Source organism: Bubalus bubalis, chromosome 11 (assembly GCF_019923935.1).
Source record: "Bubalus bubalis isolate 160015118507 breed Murrah chromosome 11, NDDB_SH_1, whole genome shotgun sequence".
NCBI classification, from domain to species: Eukaryota; Metazoa; Chordata; class Mammalia; order Artiodactyla; family Bovidae; genus Bubalus; species Bubalus bubalis.
In genome coordinates, this window is record NC_059167.1 from 19,400,811 (window position 1) to 19,422,832 (window position 22,022).

The window sequence follows — 22,022 nt, forward strand, 5'->3', positions numbered from 1 at the left end:
AGAGCTGGACGTGATTGAGCGACTGAACAACAACGACATCTTGGATAGACCCTTTAGCTTTCTGGTCACTTGTGTTTAAAATTTAATCCCAATTTAAATCTTATTTCTTTTCCTTCTACCAGTACTTGTGAGAGGGACTTGTAATTGGGTGAGCACTGATATTTCCTCTTTCTCCCTCTTTTTCAGTCTTCATGGAGATCCTTCCTTGAGACTCCAAGGGTCACAGGGATCCTGGGGACCATGATCCATATCTTTTTCCTTGGATATCATACCACACCATGGTCCCTATTTTCCTGTTGGTGTGAGCTGCCCCATCCAGCCTCTTAGCTTGAAGAAGCAGACATCACTCTTAGTTTATATATATCCACAAAGTCAAAGAGATACTTGCCAAGCTTCCCATGAATTTTTCCATATTTTTCTTCCTGGTGGCAGAAATAAGAAAGAACTGGCTCCCCTGGTGGTCCAAACGGTGAAGAATCTGCCTGTAATGTGGGAGACCTGGGTTCAAACCCTGGGTTGGGAAGATCCTCAGGAGGAGGGCATGGCAATTCACTTCAGTATTCTTGCCTGCAGAAGCCCATGGACAGTGGAGCCTGGTGGGCTATAGTCCACAGGGTTGCAAAGAGTCGGAACGACTGAAGTGACCTACCATGCATGCATGGGTTCAAGAGTTCAATAAGAACCTAGTTAGAGGGAGGATCCAATGTGCCACTTCTTGGGGCAGTCCTAATCATCACCAGTGATTCTCTTGGAGACCGCTTCACTTGGTTTAGAGGGGGAAATACCTGGATATAGGAAGTGTTGTTTAGAAAAAACTACAACAGCGACTCTGAAGAGGGTGCTCTTTGGACTTCCCAGCCCACTCTCCATCCCAGCAGTTTGCTTATATACATCAGGATAAAGGTGGGAGGGAGTGTTTCAGACACTAGAGATAGTCAACAAGTGCTAGCTATGATAAGCTCTACAAATACTGCTATCATTAATTCTCATGAAAATAATACCCTGAGGGCATATTATCTAAACAATATCCAGGGTAGAACTGGATTCTGTAGAAGTTCCTGAGCCAATGATATGGTTCTTGGACCTAGAAAATGATGTCTTAGAACCCAAAATTAGGCTAAGTGTCATAATCCAAGTTTTATATTAAAATAATTTCAATTTTCCTCTGGCAGCAACTGTGGGTAGAATTAGGCTTTATCTGTGTAGACCATGCCTTATTAATGTCAATGTGTTTAAGGGGGAAAAAAGCCTTTATGGATGATACAATTACAACATCTAAATTCGGCTTAAAATTTTAAAATATATAACATGTACCATAATTACTTTAATATGCCAGTAAAATGTTTTATGCTTCCATAAATTAAAGTTCTATCTGCTACCATTGTAGAATAGAATGACAAAATAAACTGCAAAAAGGAGTTAGGCTGAAAGCTAATGGTCTACATGTTCACAATCTTTACATAGACTTCCTGCCAGCAATATGATTTTGCTAGAGTCTACCTACCAGCAACACGTTCAGCCAACTTAGAGTAAAGAGTTCTGTGCTATAGCAGTTGATTTACGAAATCAATAATTGCTGCTAACCTACCACACCTTGTTATAAGCACAGTGCCCATGATAGTTTCTGATTCTTTCTTTTAAAAAGACTCAGTGACTCTGGGTTAATCCAAAATAAATCTGGACTTCATTCTCTCTTTAAATTTTATTCCACTTTGAACCAGACTTTTTAATAGAAGTGTTAAAAAAGAAATGTTAGAGTCCAAATTAGAGGATCAGGTGGTGTATTTTCACTTTTAATAAATGAGCTGTCTTTTCCTTTTTCATTCCACTTACCATTTCTTCTTGAAGGAAAAAAATCAAACAAGGAAAAATATGAAAAGATGAATTAATGTGACATTTAGAGTAAGATTTTAATGGCACCAAGGCCAAGAATATCAGAGTTACGCCTTTTACTTTCTCAATGATAACTTGACAGGATTTCAGGATGTTCGCTGAAGTGAACTTCAGAAAAAGAAAGTGAAAATGTACACTCTGAAGGAAAATGTGTTACAGAAGAGTTATATTTGTTAAGGGAAATACAGCATAGTCAATATTTAATTAAGCATTGTCTTTTTTCAGAGTTGGCCCCTTGGAGGCTACATCCTTATTTCAAGCAGTACTGGCTGTGCTACAAATATTTTTGGAAATCCTCTTCAGAAATAAACTTATGTACCAGTTTCTAAGGACAACAAGGAAACCAGCTTCATTTATTCAACCATTCCTTATTTAAAGCAAAATTGGCATTCTTCCCTAGCAACCGGCCTTACCCAGACCTTCCTTGCTTCCCTGCTGGCTCAGACAGTAAAGAATCTGCCAAAATGGCCAGCATTATGCCCCAACCTGGAGACACTATACATGAGTTGCTGATATCCCAATCTCCATAGACGCTTTGGTTCCTGTTCTTCCCAAAACCAAGGTCTCTGAATTTTCTTCAATGCTGTGAGCTATTTTGTTTTATCAATAAATTCCACTACTGCTTAAAAAAAAAAAAAGAATCTGCCTGCAATGCCAGAGACCTGGGTTGGATCCCTGGGTTGGGAAGATCCCCTGGATGAGAAGCCATCCAGTATTCTTGCCTGGAAAATCTCTGTGGACAGAGAAGCCTGGCAGGCTACAGTTCATGGGGTCGCAAAGACTCAGACACGACTGAGTAATTAAGCACAACAGACCTTACTCACCAAACTGAACTCAAACTACCTTTTAATGAAGAAAAAGAAAAGAAAATTTAATTTTAATCATGAAATATTACATGCAATATGTACTATTTAAATTCTTTAAAGAAAATACTCATGTTACTGTGACAGAGGTTAAAGAAATTTCCCCGACACTCCAGGAGTTCCTTGCCTGTCTTACCTCAATCACAATACCTCCCTGTAGGTAAACAGTAGTCATTTTCATCCTTTTTCTATTATTTTTATCACCTGTTATATATTCCTTAATGCTATCATTCCATAGTTGGGTTTTTGCATGTTACATAAATGAAATCATACCATATATATCCTTCTGCATTTGACTTCTTTACTCAATGTCTTGTTTATTAGATCCATCTAAAGCAAGGGTAGGCAAACTATGACCTTGTCATCTATTTTTGAAAACACAGTTTCATAGGAATATAGCCATGCCCACTTGTTGACATGACTTCCCTGGTAGCTCAGGTGGTAATGAATTTGCCTGCAATGCAGGAGACCCGGGTTTGATCTCTGAGTCAGGAAGATTCCCTGGAAAAGAGAATGGCAATCTACTCCAGTATTTTTGCCTGGAGAATTCCATGGACAGGGGAGCCTGGTGGGCTACAGTCCATGGGGTTGCAAAGAGTTGGACACAACTGAGCGATTAACACAGACACGCTCATTGACATGTTATCTGTCGCTGATTTTGCAGAGCTCAATAACTGCAATGGCACCCCACTCCAGTACTCTTGCCTGGAAAATCCCATGGACAGAGGGCCTGGTGGGCTGTAGTCCATGTGGTCGCTAAGAGTCGGACACAACTGAGCGACTTCACTTTCATGCATTGGAGAAGGAAATGGCAACCCACTCCAGTGTTCTTGCCTGGAGAATCCCAGGGACGGGGGAGCCTCGTGGGCTGCCATCTATGGGGTCGCACAGAGTAAGACATGACTGAAGCGACGCAGCAGCAGCAGCAGCAATAACTGCAACAGAGACTTTGTGGCTCACAAAGTCTATATTATTTGCTAACACAGCCTTTAGAGAAAAAGTTTGCCAATTCCTGACTTTCATATATGACTTGATGCAATTTGCTGATATTTTGTTTCAAAATTTTGCATCTACTTTCGTGAAATACATTGTGTTGCACTTTTCTTTTTTGAATGCCATGGTCTATTTTTGGTATCATGATAATCTTAGCTTCATCAAATGAGTTGGGAAGTACTCTCACCTTCTCAATGTAGAGTGGATATTACTTCTTCCTTTGAATCTTTACATGGGAAACAAAATGGGACCCTAGTTTTGTTTGTGGGGAAAATTTTAACTATAAATTCAATTCCTTTAAACAGGTAGTTCTATTTAATTTTAAAATTCTTCATAAGTCAGTTTTGGTAATTCGTGTTTCAAGGGACTTTTATGTTTCATATATGCTGTTAAATTTGTTGGTATAAGGATATTTTTGCTTTGTATAGAATTTTAGATTGACAGTTATTTGCTATCAGCTTATTATCTTTCAGCTTCCACTGTTTCTCAAGAAAATTAAATGTCAGTCTAATTATTGCCTTTTTGAAGTTAGATGTGTCCTTTCTTTTCTTGCTGTCTTTACAAATTTTATCTTTATCTTTGGCTTCCTATAATTTTTCTATGATGTACAAGTGTAAATTTTTTTTTTTTCTGCTTGAAGATTGTTTGGCTTCCTGATTTTGTGAGCTGGTGTCTTCTATTAATTTTGAAAAGATTCTTAATTTCTCTTCACATATTGGTTCTGACTCATTCTTTCTCTCTTCTACATATATGACTCCATTAAACATTTAAATTTCTCATACTTCTATGCCTTTTATCCTCTATTCTCAATTGCTCATCCTATTCATTTTGTCTTAATTCTGATTATTTTCTGAATTACCTTCTAGTATAGCAATTCTCTTTTCAGCCACATTTAGTATGCCATTAAAAACATGCACCAGAGTTCTTAATCTTGGTTATTAAAATTTTCTGATTCTAGAATTTCTATTAAAATGTGATATGAGTATTTTTTAGTGGTTTTGTAGTTCTTTGCTGAAAATTTCCTCTTTTGCTTTCTATCTATGTGATAAACAGAGTAAAGAGTTATTTTAAAGTTATTTTAAAGTTATTTTACAGTTGATAATTTCACTATCTGGAGCTCTTTTGAGTTTGTTTCAATCATCTATTGTTTCTACTAGTTCTCATTCCTGTTAACTTATCCCCTTATGTGCCTGTTATCTCAGACTGTGTACTAACTTTATATTTGGAAAGTCATTGGTGGAAATAATTTGAGGACTAGACTAAAGTTAACTTCTTCTAGAAAGTATTTGTATCTGCTGCATCCAAGTGCCCATGGGTACTAATGATCCGGAATCACTTTTCACCAAAATCAAGAATTTAGATTTTTCTGGCCTATCCTGATTACTGGAAGTTGGTCTTCAGTCTGTATGAAGATTGAATATTTTCATTTTACTTTTCAGTCTTTCAGAGCCTTGTCTGAAAGCATGGTGAATTTCTCAGGGTCTTCATGTTCAGTGGTCTTCAGATTTCAGTTTTAGTTACTTACTCTCATCCCATGATGTTATCAAAGGTACTCCTCAGCTTTGCAATTGCCTGTTTGGTTTGTCCAATGTCCCCAGTGTAAAAACTGTTCCTAAAGCCAGGATTACATCTATGGATGTTCATATTATTATAAACCTTGGTCCAATAATTCTTCACTCTTACTAGGTCTCCAGTAGTATCAGCTTGATTCCTCCCCACCCCCAACTTTTCTGGTTGCTCTCAGCTAGATGGTTGGTTTGCACAGAATGTTCCTATGCAAAACTTTAGTTCCCAAAGCAGAGTATATGTAGGGGTGTGTGTGTGTGTGTGTGTATACATACATATATGGATTTATGACTATGCTTCTCCTGAAGATATTTTAACAAACTCTAGAAGCTTTAAAAGTTCTTGTCAGAGAGAAATTCTGGAAATAATCAAATCAATGACAGTATTCTTGAAATAAATATGCAACTTTTCAAGGAAACTATTTGAAGGGAATAACATCTATATATGTATAAATTTTGATATGCTAATTAAAAATAAGTTATATTTATATACTACTAATTGGTTAATTTAAATCATCACAAATATAAGAATAATAGGGTTACTTACAATATCCAAAAAGTATACTATATTAGGACCTCAATAAAATTTGTTATAGCATCATTAATAATTTAAATGTTTATGTGATCATAAAGTCACTCAAAAGAAATTTGTGGACTATGAAGTGAGAAATATACAGATCAACAAAATAAAAATCATGTATATACCTAGCATTACAATCTGAAAATTACTGTATAGTAAAAATTCACAAGGAAAGCTATGTAGATATACTTTTAATTGAATTCATTCCTCTGTTTCTTGATTGTGAGAGAGAAGTAGAATTGGGACTAATGGGTTGAAGCTGGCTGTGGATAAGTTTCAATTGGCTACAAAAAAGAAGTTTCTAAAAGTCAAAGTTATCCAAAGTGGGAATGAGGCATGATAACATTCATCATTGGAGGTTATTAAAGCTGAAGCTGGAGAGCACTTGGCAGGAATGTGGCAATTGTACTGATTCCCAAATTCAAACAGGCCGCATCAGATAATCTGGGTAGATGCTGAAAGCAAAGGCTTCTGAGCCCAGGAACATAGGGATGTCCTTGGATGTGTATCCTTGATAAGCTACCTAAGAGATTCTTGTTCACAGGGAATGCATCAGACACCTGTAAGGAACTGTTCCAATTCAAGAGTCTGTAAATTTCCCCATAAGGTAATGGAAACAGCACTGTAACCGTAACAAGGAATCCAGATTCTGTCTTGGTTTGGACCCTGACAAGCTGTGTGATTTCTGAGCACATGACATCATGTCTCTGAGACTCAATTTTCCTGTCTGCAAAATTAAGTGCTACTTATCTTATGGCACTTACAAGGTAGGAATTTGTTTTTCTGATGATGCCCTGGAAGAAACTAATCTTCAAAGTCCCTGGAAAATTCCTTATGACATTCAGATGACGGAGAATTATCCTGGAATGACTGTCTAAGACAGCTGGGCAAGGCCGTGCAAGCTGGCTGGTTTCCTGGAGTTGGCAGGCATTTGGCCCAGGATATGTCTATCACACGCTGGGCAGGTGGGGAGTAGAGAGGGCTGGCAGGCTGGAAGCTGGAAACTCAGAAACCTCCCCATCTTGGCTCCAATCACAATCTCTGAAACCTAGTTAATGTTCAGGAAGGAGGGCCCAATAAGACTGATCTATTGTCCTGAAAAGTGCCCTTTCTGTGGGCACCTTGCCTGGAAATACCAAGCCTCTGGAAGGTGAGATGGGTTGGCAACTTTGTTTCTTATGAATGAGCCTTCCCTCTCAAAAGCCAATGAGCCTTGGCTTTTAATCTAATATTGGATTCCCTTTCTTCCCTATTTTTCTTTCTCTAATTTTCCAGCTATGTTCTCTGAAAATTTGCTAAGCCTCACCCCTTAGAGCTCTTAATTTTTCACTTTTGAGAAAGAAATTCTATTCTAATGGCTCTTATGTTTGATCTTCTATAAATATACTTATTCCTTACCTTGGTATATTTACTCCCTGGGATGGCCTTCCTAAGTCCAAGATATCTGGTCCTCAGGTGAACCAATGGGCATCCCTTTACTGTCTCCATTTTACCAAGATCTGTGAATTCACCTATAAGTTCCTGAGAGGTGAAGCAGATTTCTTGATGTTAGCAGGGAAATTTTAAATCAAAATCATAGGGGATGGGGGTGGGTTAGCAATTATCTCAGGCTAAATAAGACTGGCACATAGCTTACAGATGAAGATACAAATGTTAGTACCCAGTCATGTCCCTGGAAGGGATTTCCAGGTGGCTCAGTGGTAAAGAATCCACCTGCCAATGCAGGAGACTCAGGAGACCAGGTGATCTGTGGTCAGGAAGATCCCCTGGAGAAGGAAATAGCAATGCACTCCAGTATTCTTGCCTAGGAAACCCCATGGACAGAGGAGCCTGGTGGGCTAAAGTCTATGAGGCTGCAAAGAGTCAGACACGACTTAGCGACTCAACAACATGTCTCTGAAAACCTCTGCCACTTAGGCTCTAATGACTCCCAAACCCATATGTCTTACAGAAAATGTTCTTCAGAACTTCAGTCCCTCACTTTCAGCTGTCTCCTGGACAATGCCACCTAAATACCCTGTATGGGTCCTCTAGGAATTCACCAGATAAACCTAATTTGTAGGGTAAAAGATCAAGAAATGCCTACCATCTCTTGTGTAACTGACTCCAGTTGATTGGTACCAACACATTAGGAAAGTTGTAAATAAATGGACCACAAAGTCTGCTTCTAAAGGGAGTCATTTGAAAAAAAAATCCACTGAGCTCTGATTTTTTTGTGTCATTGAGTTCCATGGATCCCTTTGATGGCTACCTGTGAATTCTAGAAAACTGTCTTTATTCTGATGCTCTGCTCTTCTTACAACTACATCTTTCCCTTACCTCTATCCTCATTCTTCCCTAATTCTTTCTTTCATCTTTCCCTAATTCTATTTTTCAAAGTCCATATTCTCCTTTTATTTCAATGTTGTTTTTTCTTTTCTGCAAATATATTCTTGTTCTGGGACCTTCTTCTTATATGTCAGTGCCTTCAGTTTGGAGTTTCTCACCCAGACTCACTCATTTGATCCACTACAGATGTATATATCTGCATATTTCTGTGTATTATGTTTATTTATTTGGTGTAGATAATAGTTGCTTCTTTTTTTTTTTTTTTAACTTTTTGGATGATTTGGACAAGCTGGTGAAGTTTTCAACTCAGTATAGCTGGACAGCACAGAGATGGGTCTTCCAACAGGGCTACTTCCTGCTGACGAGTATTTTTCTCATCTTGGATTTTCACCAGGCTGCTGAGAAAGTGGTGATCAGGAGTTTTCTAGAGCTTGTGTTATTGATGGCATCCTGGATGCACTGGGACACACATGCTTCTCATTAACACAGTCTTTGGGAGGAAACTTGCCCTTCTCAGCTTTCACCAGAGGCCCTTTATCATCATCTTATTTGTCTCTTCTCTCTTACTGAAATCACTGTTTACTCAACGGGTTGGTCACATGTAGGTATGGACAGTTTGTTGTCTAGCAATGGAAGAGAGAAACACTATGCTGGTTAAATCAGTTTCATTATGCCCATCATTCTTATCTGTTGTTACTGTCATTTTATTTTTTCTTCTTTTCTAATTTTTACTGAGGTATAGTTGATTTACAAAGTTGTTAATTTCTGTTGTATAGCAAAGTGATTTGGTTATAGGAATACATATACATAAATCTATTCTTAATCTTTACCTTCCAATCTTTACTAAGGAAAGGGATTCCCATTACAGAAGAGATAAGGCTACTCCCAGCTGTTGCCTCCTGGAGGTGATAAAACTCTGAAAATGTTTGAAAGGGTGTTTGCTGTTTGTGATGGGAGACTGGTTATTTGACAAAGGGTTAAAAAGGCTGGGGGGAGGCTGCTGAGCAGGAGAAAAGGGTGATGACTGTTCTGTAGATACAGCCTCATTGGCATAGTAATAGAGTGGCCATATATTTGTGGATTTCTACTCGGGTTTGGTATCCAAAGGTCTCAGCAATGTAGATTTTCTCTGTATGTGGCTCTCCACTCTACTACAAGCAATGTTAGGAGAGTGAAGAGGAATAATGGTTTCCTGAAATACCATCCCAGGGTTTTCTCTAGAGGTGGTTGGTCGGGGTGAAGAGCTTGGAGCTGCCGTGCTGGTACTAGCTGGGGCTGGGGGTCTGAACATAACACTCTTGGGATTGACTGCATCTGTGGCTGCATCAGGAGAATTGTCATGGAATTCTTCACTGGGGTAGGCTGAGGTTCTTGGGTACTGGTTGGAGTTGTCGAATGAATTTCCTGTATTCTAACTGGTAATTGTTTCTTGTACCATGACAGGTCCTGGTTGAATGATACGTTTGATACTTTGGACAGGTTGAGTATGAGATTTACCTTCTATCCTGGGGTTTAACTGGCCACCTCAACCCCAGCCTGGGCTGTGCTGGCTGTAAGGGACCTGATCTTACTTGACAGTAGACACTAAGTTAGTGTCTGGTTAAGTGGTGGTGATTCATCAGAACGTGAGTATGTTAGTCAAATACATTCTAACTCGATAGAATGGTCTACTGATGCTACTAGTGTGAGTTTTTGAGGACTCCATCATTTAAACAGAGCTATTTCTTAACTTTCTCCATTGGCTAGTGATGGTTTACGTTGTCTCAGCATTGTTAGTTATGGTTCATCTATAAGCTTTTCAGATTCCTGAATTTTGTGGTTATTATCTCCTGTGTTTGAAAGCAACTCTCCATGGATCTCTGCCATAATGTTACATCTAGACAGTGAAGCATTATTTCCTCTTTTTTTTTTTTTTACTGGACTATCTTCTCAACGCTGTTTAATACAAGGATGATGTTTACTTTCCATGTTCGATCATTATACTAATGGCCTCCAACTTTAAAAAAAAAGGATCTTAACATGTAAAATATCATGTATGAAACGAAAAAAAAAATCCTTTATCATGATTTTTGTGTCATTTCAGAAGAGAAAAGATGTATGTATTCAATCCATCATGTTAACTTGGATTCAATTTTAAATGGATTTTATGCCCCACATCTAGTCACCAAGTCCTATGGATCTTATATTCAACCTTTTTCCTCAGATGTCTTGAATCTTACATTCTTTCACAGGGGGCCCTCAAAGCACAGGTCCTGCCACTAACTAGTTGTGTGACCTTGGAAAAGTAATGTCTGCCTTTGAATTTGCAGTTCTTCAATTATAAGATGGAGATACCAGTTATTCTTTTATAGGATTTCTGTGAAGATTAAATCAGGTGTGGCTCTAAAGTTGATTTTTCTAAAGTTGTTTCAGCTGATGCTGTGGGGGTGGTTCCTTAGTTTTTGCTTAGACCCCCTCTTCTAAAGAGTCCCTAAGTAGTCTCAGATTCCCTATCTCTTCCTGCTCCATCTTTCATACACTTCTAACATAAAACTGTGATTTACCCTCCTATTTTGAAACCTCTGATGGAAGTCCATTACCTTTAGGATAAAATCCACAAGTCAAGGTTTCTTTGTAACCTGTTATTAAGGTTAAATCTAATATCCTTTTAATTCCTGTGGCTGTCCTGCCCGTGCATTCCTCTCCTCAAACATACATAACTGAATCTTAAACTCTGAACACATAAACAAGCTCATCCCTGCTGAAACCCGACATACTTTTCCTGTATTTAAACCTATGAAAATTTTATTTCCTCCACTTGAAATGACCTTCCCCAGGTCATTTTTTCCTCTTGAGTAACGCTTAGTTCTAAAATTATTTCCTGTAGTAGATCATTAGGATAATAGCCTCCAATGAATCCTGTCTCCCTATGTCAGTGTGACATTGCTACTCCTACAATAGCAGATGGAGTTGATTTCTCCATCCTCTTTAATCTAGGCTGGTCTTGGGACTTGCTTCAAAGAATAGACAGTAGTGAACTTGACATTGTATGAGTTCTGGAGCATGGGTCTGAAGAAGCCTTTCTGTTTTCATCCTCTCTCTCTTGAAACTCTTGACATCATCAGGCTGTGAAGCAGCCCAGTGTAGCATACCATGGGATGTGAGGCAACGTGGCGATGAACAGAAGCCTCAGAAAAGAGAAGGTATTGCTGCCAAGCAAGTGAGTTGAGACCATCATAGACCTTCTAGCCTCAAATGAACCAGAAGATGACTAGGACCACATGGGAAAGACCAGCAGAAGAAACTGCCCGGATTGCTAATTCACAGAATCATAATTGTGAAAGATGAAAAATCTTTATGGTTTGTGGTAGCTGGTTATACAGCAATAGATAACTGATATACATCCTCAGTGTGAAAGTGCTGCACTTAATATGCCAGCAAATTTGGAAAACTCAACAGTGGCCACAGGACTGGAAAAGGTCAGTTTTCATTCAAATCCCAAAGAAAGGCAATGCCAAATAATGCTCAAACTACCACACAACTGCACTCATCTCACAAGCCAGTAGGAAAAGGCAATGGCACCCCACTCCAGTACTCTTGCTTGGAAAATCCCATGGATGGAGGAGCCTGGTGGGCTGCAGTCCATGGGGTCGCTAAGATTCGGACATGACTGAGCGACTTCACTTTCACTTTTCCCTTTCATGCATTGGAGAAGGAAATGGCAACCCACTCCAGTGTTCTTGCCTGGAGAATCCCAGGGACGGGGGAGCCTGGTGGGCTGCCGTCTATGGGGTCGCACAGAGTCGGACATGACTGAGCAGCAGCAGCAGCAGCACAAGCTAGAAAAGTAATGCTTAAAATTCTCCAAGCCAGGCTTCAGCAATACGTGAACTGTGAACTTCCAGATGTTCAAGCTGGTTTTAGAAAAGGCAGAGGAACTAGAGATCAAATTGCCAACATCTGCTGGATCATGGAAAAAGCAAGAGAGTTCCAGAAAAACATATATTTCTGCTTTATTGACTATGCCAAAGCCTTTGACTGTGTGGATCACAATAAACTGTGAAAAATTCTGAAAGAGATGGGAATACCAGACCACCTGACCTGCCTCTTGAGAAATCTGTATGCAGGTCAGGAAGCAACAGTTAGAATTGGACATGGAACAACAGACTGGTTCCAGATAGGAAAGGGAGTATGTCAAGGCTGTATATTGTTGCCCTGCTTATTTAACTTATATGCAGAGTACATCATGAGAAATGCTGGGCTGGAGGAAGCACAAGCTGGAATCAAGATTGCTGGGAGAAATATCAATAACCTCAGATACGCAGATGACACCACCCTTATAGCAGAAAGTGAAGAGGAACTAAAAAGCCTCTTGATGAAGGTGAAAGAGGAGAGTGAAAAAGTTGGCTTAAAGCTCAACATTCAAACAAAGATCATGGCATCTGGTCCCATCACTTCATGGCCAATAGATAGGGAAACAGTGGAAACAGTGTCAGACTTTATTTTTCTGGGCTCCAAAATCACTGCAGATGGTGATTGCAGCCATGAAATTAAAAGACACTTACTCCTTGGAAGGAAAATTATGACCAACCTAGACAGCATATTAAAAAGCAGAGACATTACCTTGCCAACAAAGGTCCATCTAGTCAAGGCTATGGTTTTTCCAGTGGTCATGAATGGATGTGGAGTTGGACTATAAAGAAAGCTGAGTGCCAAAGAATTGATGCTTTTGAACTGTGGTGTTGGAGAACACTCTTGAGAGTTCCTTGGACTGCAAGGAGACCCAACCAGTCCATTCTGAAGGAGATCAGTCCTGAGTGTTCACTGGAAGAACTGATGTTGAAGATGAAACTCCAATACTTTGGCCACCTGATGTGAACAGCTGACTCACTGGAAAAGACTCTATGCTGGGAAAGATTGAGGGCAGGAAGAGAAGGGGACAACAGAGGATGAGATGGTTCGATGGCATCACCGACTCGATGGACATGGGTTTGGGTGAACTCCGGGAGTTGGTGATGGACAGGGAGGCCTGGCGTGCTGCGATTCATGGGGTGGCAAAGAGTCGGACACGACTGAGTGACTGAACTGAACTGAACTGATACATCCTTAGAGAAATATCCTAGATATACTCAAGGAAAACTCATGATTGACTCCTCTGGGCTTTGTGGGTAATCTTCTATAATAGCACATAGCTCATATAACTATTGGTCTACCTGTATCTGTTTCTCTCACTAGATTAAAAAATTTTCAAAAGCAGAGATCAAGTTTTTATTCACCATCATATCTCCCATGCCTACCCTAGTGCATGGTACAGAGGAACCATGTGCATTTATTGCCCAGGCCACAGACTCACCATTTCCTGAAATGCTTTCATCTGCTCTCTGGAACATATGTTCAAAAACATGGTAAGATTTTTTTTTATATCCTCAGCCTTTTCAGTTAATAATTCCTATATCTTGCTCTTACCCAATAGCCCTGCTTCCCTGTAGCCCTCTTAGGTGGTGGCTATCTTCCCTGCTCCATGCCTTTTATTCTATAGGGTTTGAAGATAGGTAAGCAATCTCTGTTTCTTATGGTTTCATTCAGTCTTCAATCCCTCCCTCTTCTCAAAAGAACACTTAGCTTTTACTCTCTTGATATCAGATTAAATCACCTGTAGCCCTTCCTGTGACAGTCACATACTGATTTGTGGGTCCTTGTGTCTCATTCTATATAAAGACTCACAAGTACCCTCTCTAACACTCCTCAGAAGTGATTTCAATACCTGGAGAGCTCACTCTTCCAAAATCATGACCTCCTGGTTCCTTGACTCCCACCCTATCTCAGTCACTTATTCCCATGGTCATACCTTCCATCTTGTCATCACCAATTGACTGCAATCTCTACAACCTCAGTTTCAGATATTCTACTATCCAATCACCATCTCTTATATTTCTGGCTCTCTTTCTCACACCTCCAGCTCCAAAACTGCTTTGCCACTGGAACCTAGAAATTTATTGTAATCATTACTCTTCACTGTTCTTTACCATCTTATTCTCACTTTTCCCCTTACTCAGTTAAAATTTAATGGTCAATCATTTTAGTTATTCTCTTGCCTCTCTTTGATTTATCACACTCTGATGCTTGCTATAGTCTTTTAAGGACTTCTAATGAAGTCTAATTTTCTACTTGATACATGCTCAAGCTCAAGGGAGTTGAATGTGGCTGGAGAAGGATTTGTCTCTCTTTAAATTCATAAATATTAATAACAATCAAGAGGGTCCCTAATGCTACCTAGGAGTCAAAACTCTGTTTCCCTAGTCCAATCCCTTTACTCCCCTAAATGACTATTTCATAACTTCTAATCTCTCCCCAATCCTTTAACATCTCTACCTTTTTTGCTTCCATTATTACTAAGAACATTTAAACAATTATTCGTACCCCTGTGTATTTGCTATGCCTCCCCTCCTCTTCCTATGAATACACTGTATATGTTTCTAGCTAAAGCTACCCACCTATTGGCATCACATTCAATCCCTTACCTTCTTGTGGAAATCACTCCTTGAATTTTCCCTCTTTCCTCTGCACTATTTTTCCTCTTTATTGAATCATTCCCATCATCATACAAACATACTGTGACTTTCATATTAATTTTAAAACCTACATATCCTAATCTCATTTACCTATTTAGATATTACTTGCACTTTTCCCTGTTATGAAAAACTCCTACAAAGGTTAATAAACTCGATTCACTCTCTTCCCATCCTGACTTGAACTCCCTCCAATAAGACTTTTTGCTCTCAACGCTTCATAGAACATGAACCTACCAAGGTCAGCAGTGGAGCCAATGCTGCTAAATTCAGTGGTTGATTCTCAGTTTTTATTTGACTATCAGCTATATTTCATATAGTAGATTAAATCTATTCTTGCTTGAAATACTTTCTGGAAAATTTGGCTTCCAAGAAACCATATTTTCCTAATATTCCTCACCTTCAACTGTGCTGTCTCAGTTTCTTTTGATTTCTTCTTTTCTGCATGACTAGATTCTGTATACTAGTGTATCCCAAGTTTCAGGACTCAGACTATGTTTTCTATCTGAGCTCACTCCCTTGGTGAGCTCATTAATCCCATGGCTTTAAATACCATCCATATGCCAATGACTTATGTCTCAGCTCAGTCTCTCCCTTAAAAAGCTACATCCACAAACCCAAGTGCCTACTTGTTATTTCCAGTTGAATGTATAATAGGTCCCCAAAATTTAGTATGTCTAAAAATGAAGTTTTTGCAAAATCAGACATGCAGATCAATGGAACAAGTTAGAAAGTCCAGAAATAAACATACAATTAATCTCAAAGGAGGCAAAAATATACAATGAAGAAAAGACAGTCTCTTTAATGTGTGATGCTGGGGAAACTAGACATCTACATATAAAGAATGAAATTAGAACATTTTCTAACATCATAAACTCAAAATGGATTAAAGACCTAAAGGTAAGATCAGATACTATAGAAACTCCTAGAGGAAAACATAGGCAGGGCAGTCTTTGACATAAATCACCATAATATCTTTTTGGATCTGTCTTCTAAAGTAATGGGAATAGAAATGAATATAAACAAATGGGACCTAATTAAACTTAAAAGTTTTTGCACAGCAAAGGAAACCATAACGCAACTAAAAGACAACTTACAGAATGGGAGAAAATATTTGCCAATGGTGCAACCAACAAGGGATTAATTTTCAAAATATACAATCAGCTTAATATAAAAAAAATCCAATCAACAATCAAACTCCTCAGAGTAAGCAGAAAGAAACAGAGTGATCCTACTGAAATATAAGTCAGAGCATGTCACTCATGCTCAAAGTCCTCCAGGCGTCCTAGGACCTAGAGGCTACAAGATTTAGCTCACTATTATCACTCTGACTTCATCTCTATTACCCTTTCTTCTCTTCGCTGTACTGCATTTTTCCTTTTCGGCTGTGCCATGCGGCTTATGGAATTTTAGCTCCCTGACCAGAAACTGAACCCATGTCCCCTGCAGTGGAAGCTTCGAATCCTAATCAGCGGATCACCAGGGACATTTCATTCTTCACTCTGCTGTAGCTCCCTCTTCTTGGTTCCTCAAGACTCCAGGAACATACTTGTTTTGGAGTTTTAGCCCTGGCTTTTGGGAATGCTTTTTCCCGCAACATCCACATAATTCAACCCCTCATCTCCTTCCATCTTTACTCAAATGTAACCTACTCAGGAAGTCCTTGCTTGGCCACTGGTTCCAGATTTTTAACACTCCTATCCCCCTCTTCATACTTAATTTTTCTCCTTGGTCTTTCTCACTACTGAAATTCTATAAACTTTCCTTATTATTTTGCTGTCTCCTCCACTAGAATATAAATTCCACAAGAGCAGAAATTTTCATCTATTCAATTTACTTCTAAATTCCCATGCCAATAATGCTTAGAAAATAGTAAACACTCAGTAAATATTTGTTGAATGAATGAACACATATCGAAAAAAGAACCAGATGGAACATCATCTACAAATAAAAATAAAATAATTGAAATATCTAAAAACTAGATTAAGGGTAAAATTATTTTTCAAAGGACAACAGAATGTCAACAAAAGAGATGTACGCCATGGTTCATCTCATGAAACTAGCTTACTTCACTCTGTATAATAGGGTCCAGTTTCATCCACCTCATTAGAACTGATTCAAATGTATTCTTTTTAATGGCTGAGTAATACTCCATTGTGTATATGTACCACAGCTTTCTTATCCATTCATCTGCTGATGGACATCTAGGTTGCTTCCATGTCCTGGCTATTATAAACAGGGCTGCGATGAACATTGGGGTACACATGTCTCTTTCAATTCTGGTTTCTTCGGTGTGTATGCCCAGCAGTGGGATTTCTGGGTCATAAGGCAGGTCTATTTCCAGTTTTTTAAGGAATCTCCACACTGTTCTCCATAGTGGCTGTACTAGTTTGCATTCCCACCAACAGTGTAAGAGGGTTCCCTTTTCTCCACACCCTCTCCAGCATTTATTACTTGTAGACTTTTGAAACTAGCATAAATTTGGTAACAAAACCAGCAAGGAGGGTAAGTAAGAAAAACAACAAACCAATCTTGCCCACGAAAATAGATAGACATCCTAAACAAGAGTTTATCAAGTAAAATCCAGAAAAGTATGAAAAATATATTATGGCCAATATTAGGGCATAATTCCATTTATATAGATTTCAAAATTAGAGAACACTAAGAATACAAGCATTGTTCATTATCCAAATCCACTTGGTACTTGAGTTCAGAGAGTGACAGTCTAAATAATCAGTTGGCATATCTGTGGATACTTCAACTGAGTGTATTTCTTCTTTAAAGTAACGTATAGTATGTAGACTTTTCTGGTGTGCTGTTTTATGAACCTTGACCTATGATTAGATTTATGTCATCACCACTGACCCAGACAGAATGCAGAACTGTTCTGTGGAATTCATGGAATTCCCTCATACTCCCAGTCCTTCTCAACTAGTGAGCCATTCTCCATCACTATAGGTTTTGTGCTTTTTTGGTTTGTTTATATTTTAGAATGTCCTATAAGTGGAATACTACTTATAGGTACTTATATGAATACCATAGTATGTAATCTTTTGAGACTGACTTTTTTCCATTCAGACAAATAACTTTAAGATTCATCCAAGTTGGTGCATATCTCAGTAGCCCACTCCTTTTCATTGCTGGGTTTGGATGCACCACAGTCTGTTTATTCATTCACTCACTGAAAGGCATTTGGGTTGTTTCCAATCCGGAGATCATCAATAAAGCCGTTATGAATACTGACAAGTTTTTGTCTGAATGCAAGTTTTCATTTCTCTTGGGTAAGTGCCTAGGGACTGCCGGGTCATATGGTAAGCATATACTTAACTTTATAAGAAACTTTCAGAATAGCTGCATCATTTTATCTTCCCACCAACAGTACACAAGAGTTCCAGTTGCTCCAAAAACTCACCACCACTTGGTATTGTCAGGATTTTTATTTAGCCTTTCTATAGGTATGCAGTAGATACTTAGTCCTTTTGGTTCCCCCAGATTGGAAAGCAAACAGCCAGATTTTAATAGTTAGGGAGTTATCTAAAATTTTATTTTAATTTATTCGGTTACTTGTTTGGATAGTAAAGGATACACCCATATGTGGAACGATTGTGAAGAAGAGCAACAATGTGTTTAGTATAGAAGTAGATAGTGGTTTCTCTAATGGAAAGGGAGGTAGATGCCATCCACTATGCTCCCCAGGGTCTCTAAGATACCTATTATGCATTATTTATGAAGCGGCATGGTGGTATAGGTGGTACATGTGACAGTTCTATTCTTGAAACTATACCCATGTGTTTGAAAGATTTTACAATCAACAATTTTTAAAGAGATATTTGAGCACACAAAACACACAAACCCCAAAGTAATGCAGAAAAACTTACAACCACTTCTTTTGGAAGTTCAAGTACAATCAATTAGAACACTTGAAGGCATTTCATAGAAGAATATAAGACTTTCTTGAAGCTTATTTAAATATAAAATAATTTCTTTAATACTATATGTTTGTGCACATCCCATAGGGCAAATGGCTAGTTTATTAATGAGCTTATTTCTTTCCAGAAGCCTCAACCATAGGCTGGTCAGACCATTCTTTTTCAATATTATTACTTACTGATGATATTAATGACTTGACAAAGAGTAGCTTCTTCCTAGAAACCAGGACGAGAATTTGACTTTATGTAAGAAGCACATTGAACATATTATGCTTGTCATTCACAAATTATTAGACGCCTCCCAGGTCACAGTCAAGGCTATACCACACTTCAGCAATCTTTCCTTGTTGCCATCAATACCTTGTAAGGAGAACCTTTACCTGTGACAACACTGGGGATTTTGGAGAGAAAGCTCTTCACTGTTCTGACGGGCACACCCCCTGTCTTGTCATCTTGCATCTTTGTAATGATGTCTTCAATCTGAAAGAGATTCAAGAAAGAAAGTGTTATTGCATCTCACAAAGTAATAGCAAATGGTACCTTTATAAACAGCCAAAATGTGGGAACATGGACGCCAACAAGAGATACCAGAAAAGGCCTCTGCTCTGTCAATAAACATAGTAGCAGGATCTGCTTTGGGTCTTGTGCTGGGGATGCAGAGGCCGGGGGGTTATATATAAAGAGAAACAAGCATGATCTGTAAGAACAAGGCCGTGCCCCCAGTTCAATAAGGTAGGGAGAAAAAAAATTCTTGATGGGATCCAACATGTAATTCAGTATATATGTGATGAAGTTCCTCCTCTTTCCCAGACTGGATTTATATATAATTTCAATCACATGAAATTGCCATATTCAACCTAAAGGAAAGGAAATTTCCTCTAATACATTAACACACAGCTGTTTGGAAGTATAGGCAGGGCTGCCTTTGGGACCAGAGAAGAATCCAGCCAGAGTGGCACAGGAGAAAAAGTATACAAATCAAGACATGGAAAGTGCTTATCTGGAGAAGTTGGAGGACAAGTCTCAAGGTTGTGAGTGGCAGTGTGAAGGGGGTTGCCTTGAGCCAAGAACAGGATCCTCTCCTTTTGGACTAGGGAAGACCACGGTATCAGGAGAAAGGCCATGGTGGGCTATGGCCTGGAGCCAGGTGAAATTATATTGATGAAACCAGATACTGTGTACATATACTGAAAAAAGAACAGAGAGAGGAGATGGACGACCAAGAATACAGGTGTCTAACTTGGAAAACCAATCTGTAGCTGAGAATTTACAAGGCATGTAATTCCCTGGGCTGAAATCTTCAGAATAGGATACAGAGCAACCTGTAACAAGGACATAGATCTTTTTGTTTGTCCAGTGGTAGGGGAGGGCAACTGGAAAAGAAGAGATGATAGTGTTTAGCTTTATCACTTATTTTGTTCCCCTAAGCAACAGAATGTAGTTGAAACACCAGGATGGATTCTCTGAGTACTTCCATATAAGTCACATAATTTTAAGTCTAGGAATTTAAAGCTGTAGTTTAGCTACTCTAATGTACTAGCATAGCAATTCGTGGGTGAGTTTCTCAAGGTCACAGGACTAACAACTTATTTGCAAGAAACAGATAACTTGTTAGAGACAAAGTTAGGATAAGACATAATGTAATAATAACATACAATAGCCAAAATATATTTAGACTTTATTATGTAGTACTCTTCTAAGTACTAGACACATATTATCCTATTTCATTCCCCTGAGTACTCCACAACCTCAATTCCACTATTATCCTCATTCTTAGATAAAGAAATTGAGATTGGGTGAGGTGTTTCAATCTGGCTAGACTAGGCTAAGTTGCGGTAACAAATAACTCTCAAAATCACAATGGTTTAATATAACCAGTTTTTTCTCTCTAGTGCTACAAGTCTATCAGAGGTCAAAAGGGGGACTGTGCTCATTGCAGTTTCTTTGGGACCCAGGCTGATGGAACAGCCATCATCTTGAATGTTGCTGGTCATTGTGTTAGAAGGACAAGAGAGAATTCTGAAGATTCTTGCATGAGTTATTACATGCTATAGCCCAGACGTTAATATAATAATGTCACAGCTCTTTGGACAAAATGAGTCACCACCCAACCACAAAGGAGACAGTCTTTTGGGTGCCAGGAAGGGAGGGGAGTTGACCACCTGTGAGCAGCATCAGTGACCACCTTAGAGGTTAAACCACCTTCCCAAGGTCACACAGCTACCCGGTGGTAGCCCTGAACTTAAATCCAGCTACACACCCCAGAGATCAGGCTTCTGACCCCTGGGATGCTCCGTCACCCAATAAGAGTCTCAGAGAACAATCCAAACAAAGGGACCATTCTCCCCCAGATATTCCTTGATTTCCCTGAGAAGGACTGACAGTGAGAAAGAACTTAAGCTCCTGGTCCCTTAGGCAGTGGTTGAATGTATAACACCAGGAAAAAGGGTTCTTCTCTGAAGACCTGTATTCTGTATCAGGAGGATTTTCATCCATTGTCTTATTCATAGTCTCAGCTAGGGCCCCACCTTCTGTCCTATAAACTCAATCCAGTGATTCAAAGTAGTTTGAGTATTTACTACTTACTGATAGTCCAGGAGAGTTATTCCTAGAAAAGTGATCGTATTTTCAAAATAATCTATGCTTTTGGCTTAGTGTGCTATGTGAAACCAGAAGTATCAGTTACATCGTTGCTTTTATTGCTTGAAAATTACTCGGAATTAGAGGAAAGCCAATATTTCAATTTAATTAGACCCCTGACTTGACACTAATTGGTAAAAGTTACAGTTTAGTGATATGGACTGGATTTAAAGACTGGCAGAGGTCATCTCCATGATTCTTTTTTCTTCTGCTCCATTTAGTGGCTTTATCACACCACTGAATCTTAAAAGGACTTATTTACTAAAGAAGAAGATCCATCTTCTTATGGTGGCCCACCATGTACCAAGGGTTAGATCACTCATCAGAGATGACAGTCACCTTAAGTGACCAGAAAGGGGATAATGTTCCAGTAATAGTTTATAACTTCGGAGGTATAGAATAATGTTTCATTGGTCCTTAGTTCCTAACTCCTTCACAGTATTAATGTATACCCAGCTCCTTACCCTGGCTTCATGATGGGCTAAAAGTCTGCTTCTTTACTTTGGAGCTTAGCCATGTGACTTGCATGGCTAATATAATGTTACTGAATGTGGTATGAGCAGAGACTTTCAATATACCTGAATGGTGATGCTCACCCTCCTCCCTTACCCTCCTGCATCAGAGGGTTGTTGTTCCAAGGAAGGCGAGAGACATCCAGAGCAGAAGGGATGCAACACATAGCT

General features: G+C 39.0%; 1 protein-coding gene across 15 annotated transcripts in view; it reads right to left on the bottom strand.

Annotated features, from left to right (window-relative positions):
- The window catches only part of RGS6 (regulator of G protein signaling 6), a 639,493-nt gene that overhangs the window by 189,782 nt on the left and 427,689 nt on the right, over positions 1 to 22,022 (bottom strand). For all 15 annotated transcript variants that reach the window (XM_044924782.2, XM_044924778.2, XM_044924776.2 and 12 more), the window contains exon 3: positions 19,080 to 19,179. In XM_044924782.2, coding sequence (XP_044780717.2) covers positions 19,080 to 19,179 — 100 coding nt within the window. The remainder of the gene's footprint in view (positions 1 to 19,079; positions 19,180 to 22,022) is intronic.